The sequence below is a fragment of the Aulonocara stuartgranti genome, assembly GCF_965226115.1.
Source record: "Aulonocara stuartgranti genome assembly, chromosome: 20".
NCBI lineage: Eukaryota > Metazoa > Chordata > Actinopteri > Cichliformes > Cichlidae > Aulonocara > Aulonocara stuartgranti.
Genome location: NC_138956.1, coordinates 6,305,087 through 6,321,070, shown reverse-complemented (window position 1 = coordinate 6,321,070; position 15,984 = coordinate 6,305,087). Strand labels below are relative to the sequence as shown.

At 38.5% G+C, this 15,984-nt stretch overlaps 1 protein-coding gene across 1 annotated transcript in view; it reads left to right on the top strand.

Moving 5' to 3' along the window:
* Positions 1-2,484: 2,484 nt before the first annotated feature.
* The window catches only part of LOC309696613 (tumor necrosis factor receptor superfamily member 1A), a 31,318-nt gene continuing 17,818 nt past the window's right edge, over positions 2,485-15,984 (top strand). The window contains 3 exon segments of the mRNA XM_082517900.1: positions 2,485-2,843; positions 3,441-3,537; positions 3,631-3,756. Coding sequence (XP_082374026.1) covers positions 2,829-2,843; positions 3,441-3,537; positions 3,631-3,756 — 238 coding nt within the window. The 5' untranslated portion in view covers positions 2,485-2,828.

Sequence of the window (15,984 nt, the reverse complement as noted above, 5' to 3'; positions counted from 1 at the left end):
TCATCAATGACCTAAAAACCAACAGTGATTCACTGAGTGTTTCAGTCTTAGACCTCTCTGCTTCCTTCAACAGTGTTGATAACATTTTAATTCAAAGCCTTTATGATTCAGTTGGTTTATCAGGTCAGATTCTCATCAAACCCTAAGTGTAGAAGTTTTAATGTTTTACTTGGTAGTTTGAAATCTGCAGAAACAAAAATTCAATTAGGGGTTCCTCAAGGATTTGTCCTCGGTCCCTTAGTATTTAACCTTTACACTACCCTGCTTGTTGTTATCATAATGAAGATGAAACACAGTTTTTTATCTGTCATTTTCATCTGATGAGCTAATCTCTATTTAAAATTTAATAAGCTGCACTGATGACAGTAACTTCTGATTTTGTCGAACTGAACAGAGACAAGATGAAAGTATTTCGTGTTGTTCCAAAAAGTCAGATAAAGAAAATGTGTTCATATTTATCACACATGAAAGAAAGTCAGGACCCTTGGCATTATTTTGTTCAGTGATGTCAGTTTTGATAATTATATTAATGAGGTCACCAGAGCTCCTTTCCACAACATAAAAATATATCAGAAGCTTGAAAATTCCTATTGCAAATTGAGAAATGTGCAAAAGCGTTCATATCGAGCAGGTTAGACTACTGTAATGCTCTACTTGCTGGATTATCCAAATTATCAGTAGGTGGACTTCATCTTGGTCTAAGGAGCTGATTTTATTTGAAGTCTAAGGAGCTTGGAAAGAAAAGCGTCTGGACTTCTTTAAGTTGCTTGAAGACGTTTCACCTCTCATCCGAGAAGCTTCTTCAGTTCTAGGGTAAAATGGTGGAGAGTCCCAGATTTAAACCCCGTGGGGGTATCCCCCCAAGGAGGGAAAAAGGACCCCCTGATGATCCTCTACCTAATCACATGAGCCAAGGTGTGAAAATGGGTGTGGGTCACAATCAGCCAGGGTTTCAGGTGAGCTCATTGTGAAACCTAGCCCCACCCTATCATGTATTTCCTGGGGTCAGATGGCCCAGGGTGTGAGTGGGCTTTAAGGCATCTGGGAAAGGATCTCAAAACTGGACTATAGATGGCAGACAGTTGGTGTCGTAAACCACCGCCTCAAAGATGGTCGCTCACAGTGGACATAAATGGCTTCTTTCACTCTTTCAAACCATCTGTCCTCTCTGTCCAAAATGTGAACATTGGCATCCTTGAAAGATTGACCGAGAACTGATTGAGAACCTTCACAGACGTGGACTTCATCTTCTTCAGAATGCAGCATACGTGGAAGTTTGAAAATATTACGATAATATTTAAGTCACTGGATTGAAGTTTGAACTGGTTTCCAGTTCAACAGAGAACTGCCTTTTAAAGTCCTTCTATTAGTTAGTGGAGCTCTCAGTGGTTTGGCTCCCAGTTCATTTCTGGTGTACTCTGTGTCTGTAACCCTATTATAACTCTCAAGTCATCAGATGCAGCTCTTTTAACTTGTACCCTGGAATTTTCATGGTCATTTTTTGAATCCACTTAACACTTAACACTGACCTATGAATCACTTAAGCCTTAAATAGGCCTGTAACTCAAGGGATGAGTCAGTGTTGTGTCTACACATAACAGGCATATTACATAGAACCGATCTGAAATGATGTCTTCAGGAACTTTGTTACTAGCAGCCAGCTGCAAGAAAACAAACACAAAAGGAATTTTCATAGATAAAATGTTTTTGAATAGGAAAAGGTCCTGATGCAGGAACTGAGAGAGGCATCTGGCCCTTCAGGTATTTCATATACTTACTGTTTACTGAAGCCTCTTCAGAAATAGTCAGTGAAAGGTTGCCAATAAGCCATTTTTAAGAAAGATGAACAAGGAGAAAAGCCTGATGTATGATAAATTACACAAGAACTATACTGACAATCGTCCCCAAAAGGTCTAATGGAGCGATGAATCCAAACTTGAAACTTCAGCTTAAAATTGTTTTCAATATGTCTGGGAGTCAGGAGTGAGGTACAAATGTTTGTCACTCCTTTACAGCCATCTGTAAAACACAGTAGAGGCACCTTCATGGTTTGGAGCTGCATTTCACGCAGCCCAAAGTGACGGAAATACGAACACAGAAAAATAACATAAAATTTTGATCCATTGTGGAATATGATCTAAAAAGCATGTGATTGGCAACAACTTATTTTTTCCACATTCCAATGATCCCAAACACACTGCCAATGGAGTAAAAGGATATGTCGAAATCTTAAATGAATTCCAAGAATGCTGGTGTTCAAGTTTCATCATGACCTTCAGTACATGTAATGTCAGGGATGTTGTCCAAAGTCAGCAAGTCGAGTTAGGCTGCTTTTCACAGCAATACAGCTTCTTGGTAGATTTTGAATCCTCTAATCTGTATCAGCATTTAACTGATCACATTTTTCCATAAAGTCGGAATTTGATGTATTACTGTGCATTGTTCTGGCTAAAACTTTAAGGCAGGCATCCAGGCCACCCTTGTCCATACCAGTACTGCAGAAATTCTGTAGTGTTACAATGTTATTGTGCAGGAGTCTGCATGTAAGGAGTTAGTGTTTACATGATGTCAGTTTCCTGTTTCCTGCACCACTTCTCTGGAGATTCCAAAGAACTGAAACCGTGACACACAATCGCACACTCACAAACAAAGCCTTCCTTAAATGTTTTATTTGAGTCAGCTCTAAAGGAAACCTGCATATCAGTTGAAGTGAGAATTCTTCCTGCTGCTGTTCACTTTGGGCGAGAACTACATTGCTGTTTCAAACTGAGTGAAGGAATTCCAGTGAAACTTGGTTATTTAATTTCCACACTGCCTGCTCACACAACATGGACCTTATCTTGGTAAGTTTATATTTTTTTTATTGATTATCTTTTTATTGATTTTATTGATTTATGCTGCTTAAAAAATTTATTAGACCAACTGTCATGAAAAGAGATCTGTCAAAATTGTAAATCATCCAGCGCTGTTATAAACTGTCCTCTTTTCTGCGGGGCCTGATTGGGATTTATTTCACTTGTTTACAACACCTTTCTCTGTCTTCTTTATTATGATCTGATTTTTCCATCGAACCTGTGAGCCAGAAAAAAAATGTGTGAAGGAGCTCTGTAAGGAGACCAGCTTTAGAAAGAGGTTTCTGAAATACTTTCCTGAATGTGACAGAGTCTATGCTCCCAACCCTCTGATGGTCGTATTTAGGAAAGTATGGGGAGGGAAACTAACAAACTTCATCTTATGTGTTCTGTCTGGACGACGACTTAAATGGCTAATACTTTTAGCTTCACTACAGTTTTTTTCAGCCCTGATTTGTGTGGTATTTCGATGCATTTTTATATATTTCTATGATACTCTTGCTGTCTCTTTGTGGCTGTTTTAATGAAAAATGTCAGTCCTGTTTCCTCAACAGTTTACCTCAGATCTTCAAACCTCCTTTGTTTCAGGTCTTCCCACTGATACTTGCACTGATTTCCTGTGGACAGAGTCACACTGAGGGGACTGAACAAACTAATGGTTCATGTTACAATTTGTGTCCAGCTGGTAAGATATAATGAGGAACATTGTTGTCAATTATTGGTATAAAGTCAGTGCGAAAGTATCACATTAACTTTCCGCCTTTTCTCTCTTTTTCAGGATATCATAAAGTTGGTAACTGTGATGATCAAGTTAAAAAGTACAAATGCAAGAAATGTGAGGATGGCTTCTACACAGACATAGAAAACTACATAGAGAAATGTCTTCGGTGTGACTTATGTAATCGTAAGTATCCTGCCCAGTTTCAATTTAGTGTTACACATGTTTTCTGCTTGTGTGTTAAGGTCGATTAAAGTTAAATTGGACTAAAAAATAGACTGCTATCATCTTGTCATTTAGATATATTTAGATATATTTCAGCATAAACCTCTTTTTGTGGTGATCTTGTTTTGACAATCTTATATTTGTTTCCGACCAATGTGATGAAGTTGAAACACTTTGACAACTTAAGTCTGTCTAGGATGGGAAACCTTTCAACATTGTGTGTCACTCTTACCCTTCAGAATGTCAGTTTGAGCTTGTGCGCACTAAGATTAGAGACTTTGCAGTGCAAAGGCAACGTCTGATGTTACGTGCACTCCAATTTTAACTAACTATTAATTGTCATTGCTTTTGGTTAACGTGACTGTTAGTGTTGGTGAGGTCACCAAGGTAGTTAAAACAATCTATTTGGTGGCTGGACTTTGGGGATTTGCCTTAAGTCCTTCAAGTCCCTGAATGTGCGCTTGCATGTAGACCTGATATCAGGTATCAGGTCTGTTGTTACAAGCTATTCAGCCCCTGTACGGCTGTAGTGAGAGGTTAGGTCACATTGCCTGTGATCAGTTAGACTTATTCTGAGCTGTTATTTAACTCCACCAGAGCTCCCCTTTGTTGCTGGTTCTGTTCATAACTTATATGAGCAGAATTTATAGGTGTAGCCATGAGTTCAGAGTCGGTATGCTTTGGTTTGTCTGTCTTTGCTTTTTACGATATGGTCCTGCTGACTTCATTGAGTGACTGGGACATTTAGCAGCTGACTAAGAAGCCGCTGGGCTGACAACTGGTATCTCCAATTCTCAGACCTTGGTTTGGTAGTGATATGCTGCACCAATTCATTCGGAATTCATTCAAGTATCGACAATCCAAGAGGAGTTTCATAGTAGAAATTCTGCTTCTACAGATCTGGGCTTGGGCTACAATGGGTACTAGGTTCCTCCTAAATCAAGTGTTTCATGCATCTCTAATTAAGAGGAGATTGCAGGGCAGAAATGCTGGCAATACTATATCTTTTGGATGGCTTGGAATTCTTCTAAAATAGCTAAAGGAGGTTACTGGAAAGAGGAAGTTCTGGGCATCACTGCTTAGACTGCTGCCTCCAGGATAAGCAGTAACAAATAGATGATGGCTGGAAGTACAGCATAGATGGACATACTGTGCTTTGCTTTTTCCTCAGATGATGAGATTGTACTAAGGCCCTGCTCCTTCAATAGCAACATAGTGTGTGCCTGTAAACATGGATACTACAATTTAGGGTCTGACCATCTGAGGGAATGCATGAAATGTTCCTGTAGTACATGTCCAAGTAAGTACACTAAAAGAATGTTAAAGCATTTGATTGGTATTCACAGCAGCCACATTTTTTCATTATCAAGCATAATAACAACTTAAATAAATTCGTTCAGTCACCTCCACCTTTATTCCTTTCAGAGAACGATGACTACAAAAGGAAGTGTCTGAAGCAGACGATTGGGACAGACAAAACATATCAATTGTGATTAGATTTGGTTTGTGACTGACTGACAAGAGCACAGGACTACAAATCAATCAGAAAATAATATAGAATGCATATATTTACTGAAGTGATAGCTTACAGTGTACATCAGCACCATCATCAAATCTAAACACAGTGTCTGGCTTATAAAATGTGCTCATGTATGTGTAAACCACATTGTTATTACTGAGTTTCTGCAAAATTGCACAACTGCATGTGTCATAATCACTGTTTGGTTCCAGGGTTTTGAGTTGAAGATTGATTTTTAAAAATTTTGTTTGTATTTTTATTTTTATCTTTAGGGTTTGTTTTGATTTTACTCTGTTTTGGATTTTCAGTTATTTTTTAGTATTTTGAGTCTCCAGATTTGGTTAAATTGTCAGGATCCCTGGGTTTTCCTTTGTCTAGTTTTCCCCTTTGACTCGTTATCTTGTAAATAGTTATTGTCTGCGTCATCCACCGTTCATTATCACGCCCTCCCTCACAGACGTGTGCTCCTTGCTGGGAGTTTCCAAATTCCCTAGAAGTGTGTTTTCCAGTAGTTTGTTTTGAACTTGTTTTAACTGCCAGCAATAGAGATTCTTCTTTTCTTTTCCATTTCTCTAGTCCTGGATTTGGGTCTACAACCTGCCTGTTACACAGCACTACATTATATAACTTTCTTCCTTTCTTTTTATTTTTTAATGGTTTGTTTCTGCCACTGGAAATGACCCTTTTTATCATAAGTCAAAATTTGGGGTTTTTATCTGAAAGCTCTGACTTAAAAACCTCAAAATTTCGAGTTATTTCCATTTTTGAGTTACTGTCTCAGAAATTTGATTTATGAAGTTTAGATTTTGAGATAATCTGAAATTCGCTGTTCCAATGATTTCCACACTTCATCGGTGCCCTCGCTCATCCACTAATCATTTAGTGGTAATTTGGTATCTTACTTGTCTCTGGTTTCCTTTGTTTAGGAATCACAATCTAGATTAAAATGTGCATAAATATCCCTGCCTTTGTTCTTTACCATCTTGTACTGTTTAGTCTTCTTTATGTTTTGCTCCTGTCCTTGTTTTGGATTACCAATTAACAATAACCATTTTTGGAGTTTTACTCACTGTTTAGATTACAGCTAGATTACAACACTCGTTCTTTGTTTATTGAAACTCAGTCTCTGTCTTGTGTTTTGAGTCTTTATGGATCTATAAGCGGTATGTGCTAAGATGATCTCATTTTGTTTCCTGTTTCTTGCATTGCTTTTCTGAAGACAAAACAGAATTGAAAGTCCAGAGGCTGAAAACATGTGATAACACACTCATACAAATAAACCTGTCCTTAAACCACAAGTTTGAGTCAGGTTCAAAAGAAAACCATTCATCAGCTTAAATAAGAGTGTCTCATCTCATGCTGGTGATTACAAGATTGTTTTCAACTGAGTGAATCTGAATAAAAATTGGTAAGTAATTCTGTTTGTAGGATTAATTGGATCATCTCCATGTACAATTTCAAGGGTGCTTTGAGTAGAGTTTTGTCATTTAGTGTTGTGTGAAGCTCATGTTTACATAAAGGTATACAAAGATTATGTCTTAATGACTGCAAGATAAGGTTTGTTACAAGATTTATTAATTTTTTTACAGTTGCTTAAAAGTTATCTTTTATTATGCATATTCTTCAAGGACTGTAAATCATATTTGTTGGTATCATTATTATACTATCGTTATTATTATATTATTATCATTATTGCTAGCATACATCCTCGCTGTTGTAGTTTTAGTGTTGATAATCAAACTTCATATTAGTTGCTGAAAATGTTAATGATGCAGTATTGTGTATAACAGACATGCAGGGTAGAAGAAGGCCTCCTGATTACTGGGATTCCCTGTTGTGGTCTTGCTGCTCTAGGAGCAAAAATTTCCTGTGAAAAAGAGTTTCCACAGGACAGTGGAGCAACCTTTCCCAGCAATAACTTGAAGTAATGGTTTTCTGTGGGGTTTTTCTTTATCAGTCTATCACATCGTGGGAATGTTTCAGTTCAACTCATTGAGATTCATGGGGATTTGTTCAGAGAGATTGCTCCACATTTGAGTCTTGAACACTTTGGTATACAGAAGACTTCATGGTCGCCTTAGTGCAAGGTGTCCAGGTCCTGTGGTTGTAAAACAAGCCCAGATTATCACTCCTCCACCACTGTGCTGCCTGTTGGTATGAGACATTTGTATTGTTTAGGGCTGCCACAAATGATTATTTTAATAGTCGACTAGACACTGATTATTTTTCTGATTAGTGGACCAATCGAAAACGTCGGAGCACTTTTGCAAACATGTCATGTCTTGATAAACCAAGCAGATATTTGAAGTTTACACAGCTACATTCTCGCCTGAAAATATGTTAAACGTTTATTTTGTGACCCAGAAAGAGTAGTTGGAGTAATATTAAAACGAAGTAGCTGCCGCCATTGTTGAAAACTGGAATAGAGCTTGAAAATGTGACAAAACCGCAAAGGATTGTAGGCACGAGTGGCAAGTGGTACTAGCGCACGCAGGCTTTCACAAGAAAACAGTCACACAGCGATAAAAAGAAACACAAAGAATGGCAAGAAGCTGTTATATTATTAACCGCAATAGCCGGTCGCATGACAGCCACGGGAAGCCGACCAGTAAAGAGAGATGTTTTTATCGGATTCCGTCGTGGAAGAAAAATTGTTCGAGCCATGTTTCTGAAGTAACAATGAGGTGATGGATGGCCTGGATTGCAGCCATTCGAAGAGCAAATATAACATTCCAGAACACTCCAGCTCACTTGTTAGTCTGCTTCAAGCATTTCCACAAAGGTGAGCCTTTTGTTGTTGTTATTACGTAATTTATCATAACATAATTATTGAGTAGGTTACAAATAAGTCTTATATTGATTTGAATTGAATTTGCTGCGCTATGCTGCTTTGTTCGCGGTGGCTTTGCAGGCTAATGTTTGTTGTTTTGTAGGAAAACCAGCCTACAAAATGCTGGAATGCGATCCAGACTGGGCACCCTCTATCAACCTGGGTCATACCGAGTTTAAAGCTGCTACCACAGCGAGATTTGATCGGTTAAGAGGGAGAGCGATATCAAAACAGCCACGAAAAGTCCCGCATATATGTGCCCAAGTGTTGTAGCAATCAAGTGATGACTAACTGCTTTCCAGTATGTTTTGAAATGTGGTTTTTTTTTGCATTGTTGATTTGTTTTTCACCAAAGCAGCTAATAAAGCACAATGGAATACAATTTTGCCTCTTTCTTGTAAGATTTTATAATAGAATGAAACATGCCAGTTATAAATAAAGGCAATAAATTGAAAGAATTATGAAACACTTATTTTATTTCTATTGGATCTGAAAATGTTGTGTAATACTACAACCTGAAACGACAAATAGATTGCGTTGGTCTGTACAGGAGATAAAGAAAAAAATGTAACAACAGCTGTGAAATGGGATAGTCCAAATCATCAAAGTAAACTGGACCTGTGCTTGTTGTAGGCATCTGAAGTTACTAAACATTTTGTGAGTGTATGCACTCACAGTTAGGACCATATAATAATAAATATGCGCGTGAAGAAAGTTGGGCAGCACGCTAACGTCTTTAGTCCACTCTGTATACTCGTATGGGTCTAACCCTTTCACTCCTTTGATTTTTACCTCGTTTTTGGCCTTTTTGTCAAGTCTGTCTTTGTACGGACCTGTCGTGTTCTCCTTCGTTTTGTACATAACTGTTCTTGGGACAAATAAAATGCAAGTAGGGATTAAAACCGCAGAATTAATGATTGCTGGAAATGCTAGTGCTTGATGCAGTGTTTTGATTTTGCTGCCACTCGTACCCAATGCGCAATGCAATGCGCGAAAGTCACGTGGTCTGTCGGCTGGGCTGCGCTATGAATTCTGGGATAGGTTGGGCCACGAAGGACCCATCCTTCAAATTTGGGGAAATGAAGGACGAATTTTTTGGACACATTTGGGCGAGTATTCGAATTTGCGCAGGCTTCGCCGCGTCGATGTAATGTAATTGGCCTACAAATGCAGCCTCTGAAGGATCTTGCAAAGCTTCAAACGACGTCGACTATTAAATTAGTCTTCAACGATTTTAATAGTCAATGTAATTGTGACTAGTCCACTAATCGTGGCAGCCCTAGTATTGATATGCTGCAGAAGCATGGCCTTCAGGTTGTTTGGATATGATATTATAACCTTGCCCACAATGATGAACTGCAATTATTGATTCTTTCCTCCTATCCTGTTAACGCTCCAGACCTGCAAAATGCCAAAACATCTGCTTTTACAGAGGAACTTTAATGATCTGTTAATCAAGTGTCTTTAATTATCACTCTATAAATTTACAGGTAATTATTTAAATTGTATTTGTTTTTACTTATACATGTTTAGTTTACAATAATGAAAAATAAATGCAAAATCAAAATAGCATTTTCTTAAAGTTTAGTAGTTTGACAGACTGAAATCCCATTGTTAGAAATTGGATCATATTAAATTTTGCAATTTTTTATGTAAAGCATGCAGTTGCATGGGTATGAAAATATAAATTAAAATTTGTCAGACTTTCAGCACTAAAACACACAAGACCAAGTGAATAGTCACCTTTATATGCATTTTATTGTTGAAGATTGTATGATGTAACAGAGAAAAAATATCGAACATGTTGAGATTTTTTTTTAACAGACTGAAAAGAGCAGAGAACTGCAATTGAAGACAGCAATCATATTTGTACTTACTGCATTGATGGCTTACAGTATTGTATATTAATGTTAAGCACACGTCATTAATATTGCTGATTGATGATTACTTGACCACAATGTAATCAAAATGAATTGGATCGATTTGTTATTGCTGTCTATCAAGTGTGACTATACGTTTTTTGTGTGTTTTATGACTTTACAGGTAATATCTTTGGTGAGCGAAACATTTGCACTGACTACAAAAACACTGTTTGACTATTAACTGCTTTTAAATTTTGATCTAAAATATGTTTGTGGTTGAGTTGAGCATGCCCTGATTTCAGCAATGGACATGTTGGCTTTTTGCTAGAATGAAGGAAACACGTTTGCAAATTTAACATCATTTCCCCACATATGTCTTGTATCTCTTGTGCACTCACTCTTCCTGTGGTTAGACTGAGGATGTAAGTACCTGTGGTGAATAACACGTTGATAGATACCAGAAGTACTCATAACAGGCAGGTTAAGGTTGCTTTACTAACTAATTAATATAGTAATGTCAGAGTGTCTTTGTGTCTACAGCAGGGAGCCAAATGCCTTTTCTTGCACATGTTTTGGTGACTGGTGTAATTATGGCTTCTGCTTTTATGTTGAAAAGTCATATTTTATTTCTGTGCCTGATATGTTGTTCTTTCTCAAACTGCAACACAACTGGCCTTGAAAAAAGAGGTTATGCTGTATTGTGTAATTTACACAGAAATGTAGTCAGAAACATTGAAATGACTAAGCAAATTCAAATTCAAATTCAAATTTTATTTGTCACACACACACAACCATACACAGTATGACATGGGGGTGAAATGCTTGTAGCTGTACAATGCCCGACCATTAAATGACAGAAGAAAAGTTTTACAATATTTATAATTTACAGTTTACTACAAAAATTTACAAATTAACTTAGGAATTTACAGTAAAGAATGTGCAAACAGCAGGAGAGATTATAAAGATAAGGATTATAAATTATAGGAATTATAGGATTATAGGAAATGTGTGGTGGTGCGTGTGGTGACGTGTGTGAGAGTCCAGTCTTGTAGTGACGTGTTTGGGAGAGTCCAGTCCTACACCTGGTTCAGGCCCCGAATAGCCTGGGGGAAGAAGCTCCTCCTCATTCTCTCTGTTTTGGCCTTAAGGGAGCGGAAGCGCTTCCCAGACCTCAACAGTGAGAAGAGTCCATTGTTGGGATGGGAGAGGTCCATCATAATCTTCCTAGCTTTGGACTTGCACCGCTTGGTGTAGATGGACAGCAGGTCAGGGAGCTCTGATTGAATGATGCGTTCTGCCGAGCGCACCACCCTTTGCAGATCTCGTCTGTCCTGCTTGGTGCTGTTCCCAAACCAGGTGCAGATGTTTGCCGTCAGGACGCTCTCGATGGTGCAGGAGTAGAAGTTCTTGAGCACCTTCAGTGGCAGATGGAAGTCTCTAAGTCTTCTGAGGAAGAAGAGACGCTGACGGGCTTTCTTAACCAGGGTGTTGATGTGACAGGACCATGACAGGTCCTGAGTGATGTGGACACCCAGGTATCGGAAACTGTCCACTCTCTCCACTGGCGTGCCACTGATGATGAGGGGTTTGTAATTCCTCGCCTGCTTTGTAGTGAAGTCCACGATCAGCTCCTTAGTCTTGCTGATGTTTAGGAGGAGGTTATTCTCCTGGCACCAGGTCTCCAGGTTCCTAATCTCCTCCAGGTAGGCCGTCTCAATGTTGTCGGAGATCAGGCCCACAACAGCAGTGTCGTCAGCAAACTTGACAATGGAGGTGGTGTCGGATGTGGCTACACAGTCATAAGTGTACAGTGAGTACAGCAGGGGGCTTAAAACACAGCCCTGAGGCACTCCAGTGCTGAGTGAGATGGTGGGGGAGACTTGTTTCCCCACCCTCACTGATTGGGGTCTGTCTGTGAGGAAGTTGAGGATCCACTGACACAGTGATGAGCTGAGTCCTAGATCCGTCAACTTGGTGAAAAGCTTAGAGGGAATTATTGTGTTGAATGCTGAACTGTAGTCCACGAACAGCATCCTAACATAATTCCCTCTGCCAGTGTCCAGGTGACTCAGGGATGTGTGGAGCAGGTGAGATATGGCATCGTCTGTGGAACGATTAGTCCGGTAAGCAAACTGAAGTGAGTCGATGGTGGCAGGAAGTGAAGAAGTGATGTGATCTCTCATCAGTCTTTCAGAACACTTCATCACAATTGAAGTCAGTGCTACTGGACGGTAGTCATTGTGGCAAGCGGGCTGTTGTTTCTTTGGAACAGGGACAATAATGGACTGTTTGAAGCACGTGGGAACCACAGCTTGGGCCAGGGAGAGGTTGAAGATCTCTGTGAACACTGGTGCTAGTTGATCAGCGCAGGCTCTAAGGACCCGGCCAGGGATTGCATCTGGTCCTGCTGCCTTCCTGGTGTTCACCCTCCTGAAGGTGTTCCTCACGGCATGCTCTGTGATGACGAATGCATTTTCTTCACTAGTGCACTCCGAGCGCGCGCAGCCGTTTGTTGTTTTAATTGCTGCGGCGTCGAAGCGAGCATAAAACGTGTTCAGCTCATCAGCCAGTGAAGCATCTGCATTCATCATTGAAGAAGCTGGTCGTTTATAGTCCATTATAGTCCGCAGTCCTTTCCACAGGCTCCTAGAGTCGCACTGTCGTAGCTGTGACTCTAGTTTTTCCCCGTAGCTCCGCTTTGCCTTTCGGACCGCGCTGCGCACGTTGTAGGACGCAGCCTTGTATAGGTCCATATTACCGCCCTAGCATTATGTTAGGGCTCAAATTGCTTAAAAAAACGTTGCTTTTCAACCTGATTTAGCAGAAAATAAAGAAAACCATGTCTTCTTGAAGATGTGTACCATCTTTTTATTAGTACTGGACATCTTGCTAGCACCTCATGTCATTTAAAAACTATATTTATTTGTATTCTAAATATAAATTCTGAATATATGCCTCTTGAAGGTGTAACTTCACACCTCTTGACAAAAGTGTGGTGCTCGGTTAAACTGTCAAAGAGGTTATAAACAGATTTTTGGAACAATGAAAAGTTGATTGGAGAGAGTGTTAAGTTACCTGAAAGTGATTGCATTTAAAAAATAAAATAAAATTAGGAACTAAATGACAACTATACCCACATATGTTCTTGTGTTTGAATGAACAGTGAAGCACTTTTTGGATTATAGTTGAGGTTTACTGCAGCAGACGAATGCTAACAGCAAAGTAGACTTTTATGTTGGAATAAAAAAGGAAGAGTCAATATAGTAAATGTAATAGATTTCTATAATAAAAAGAGGTTAATGAGAAAGAGGTTGTTTTAAAGCCAATAAGATAGGTAACATGTTCACAGTGTAGCAGCCCTCTTATACTCAACAGTCCCCAACACTACCCCACCACAGATCTAACTGCTTACCTAACTCCACCACTGTTCCTGGTGGGTTGTCACATGATCTGACCTTATTTCCTGCTTTTATTGACACTTCTTTGAAGACACCCCAAGGAACTGAAACCCCGTACCCCCAATCACGATCACACATTCACACAATCAGAGTCTTCCTCAAACTTAAAACCCCAAAGATGAATCTTGCCCTGGTAAGTAATACTTTTTTTTATAGGTTTGAGCTGGATTGAGAAAAACAGTGTTTTTCTAAATGCAGTTTTCATTTGAATGTTTTTGAATTATTAATTGTTATGGGAACTATTGGAAAGGATTGTGATTGAATAAGCGGATACAAACATTATGTCTTTATGACTGCAAGATAACTTGTTGTATTTATCTGTTAATTGTGACTAATTGTTAAATTTGAGAGTTTGAGTGACTGTAAATCACATTGCTGTCAGTCCTACAGCTAGTTCATCTTCACTGTTTAGGTTTCCATTTTTAGTGTTGTTATTGAAGCTCCAAGTGTAACTGCATATTTTTGTCATTGGTCCTGGACCTAGCAGACCTTTAGGTTGTGTTTATTGTTAAATACTTTTTGCTTGAGTTTTAGTTCATGTAGTGTTTTTGGAGCTATGAGTTTCATTTCTAATTGATGTTTGCTATTTGGTTTTGCCATGTTTCTGTTCACAGGTTTTCTTGGTTTGTCACCTTTTGCATTTCAGTGTCTGTTTGTAGTTATTACACGAGTTCCAGTTTATTCTTTCTCTAATAATATGTTCCTTGATGTTCAGTCTTTGTCTCGTTTTCCTTTGTGTTAAGTTTACCGTTGTGCCAGAGTTTTGATTCATTGATTCATCTTTTGTTTGCTTATTTCAAATTTTAGATTTTACCTGGTGCGTTTGTGCTGAAAATATACAATAATCTGTCACAATAATTAGAAGATAGTAATGCAGGAAGAACCTCTAACAGTACAACTGCAAGTCATATTTCAGAGACGTAAATAATCTGTATCTAATGTAAAAAGTTAGCAGAAGGATTACCTGTGTTTTATATGTTATTATTGGGCAGCCAACATCCATAAATATAAGTGTTCAGGTTTAGGAAGAGGAGGATGAAGAAAAGTAAAACTGGAAGAATATTCCAGTAAGCTGGTATCACTGGGCTCTCAGACCTGTCATCTCCTATCACTCAACAGTGCAGCCCATATCACAAGGGTTTTTAAAAAAAATCTATATTGTTTGTATGATCAGTTTTCCTCTCCTGAATTCTTCTCTCTCACCTGTGTCTGAAAATATTTGACCTTTGTGATGGACTTCTGTAGAGAGAATAGCATTGTTTTACTTTAGACAAGGGTTTGTGTTCCCTGGTATGTATTTGCATAGATTTTAGCTTTCTTAATCTCTTGAGGCCTCACAGCACAGCTACCAGATATTCACCTACTGTGAAAGTGTACAGATATTAGAGTAATGTTTGTATGTGCTTCAGTGTGCATAATAAGCACATATGTAGGACTGCTTTTTTCCACTTGTGTAATATTTTTGAAATTAGAAACTCAGTGATGCTGAAAAACTGGTTCGTGCATCTATTACTTCTAGGCTGGACTACTGTAATTCATTATTATCAGGATGTCCTAAAAACTCCCTGTGTTGTGTGTTTCTCGGACGTTATTGCTAAAGTTCAGAAGATATGTTAAACTTTGATTGTCAGTGGAAAGTCTAGAATTTTATAGAATATGTTTCCCATATTTTCAGTCTCCCTAAAAAGTTATTGAAATTAAAAAACAAGTTTTTCCTCTCCAGTTTCTTGGCAAGAGTCAATCATTATTACTCTTTCTGTCTTTTTGTTTCAGCTTTTGTGACCAAATGTTCCCACTGATACTTGCACTGATTTCCTGTGGATTTCACACTGAGAGGATCGAACAAACTGATGGTTCATGTTACAATTTGTGCCCAGCTGGTAAGATATAATGAGGAACATTATTGCCAATAATTGGCCTTCGTGAAGTTATTGTGGAAATATCACATTAACTCGTTACCTTTCTCTTTCTCTCTGTCTTTCTCAGGATATCATAACGTTGGTGATTGTGATGATCAAGTTAAAAAGTAAAAATGCAAGAAATGTGAGCATGGCACATTCACATAGGTAGAAAACATCATAGAGAAATGTCGTAGGTGTGACTCATAGTTGTAAGTATCCTGCTCATTTTCAGTTTGCTGCTACACATACTGTCAGCTTGTGTGATAAAGTTTAAGGTGTTTTCAAGTTAAATTGGACTGAAATATGACAGACAGGTATTTTCTGGTTATTTCAATATATAAAATATCTTCATAGAGAGAAATATCTCAGGTGTAGCGTCTGTGAGTGTAAGGATCCTACTCATCTTCCATTAACTGTGATGTGTGCTGTCAGTATGTGTGATAAAGCTGAAGGGGGATCAAATTTAAATTTGACCAAAATGATCTCTTTTCATGATGAGTATATTATGACGGCCTTAATATTGTATCTTACAAATAATCCAAAGAGTATCATTTTGAGAGGATGCTAACTGAGACTCTTGACCACATGAATATTGGCACAGCATTTAGAAATGACCTTT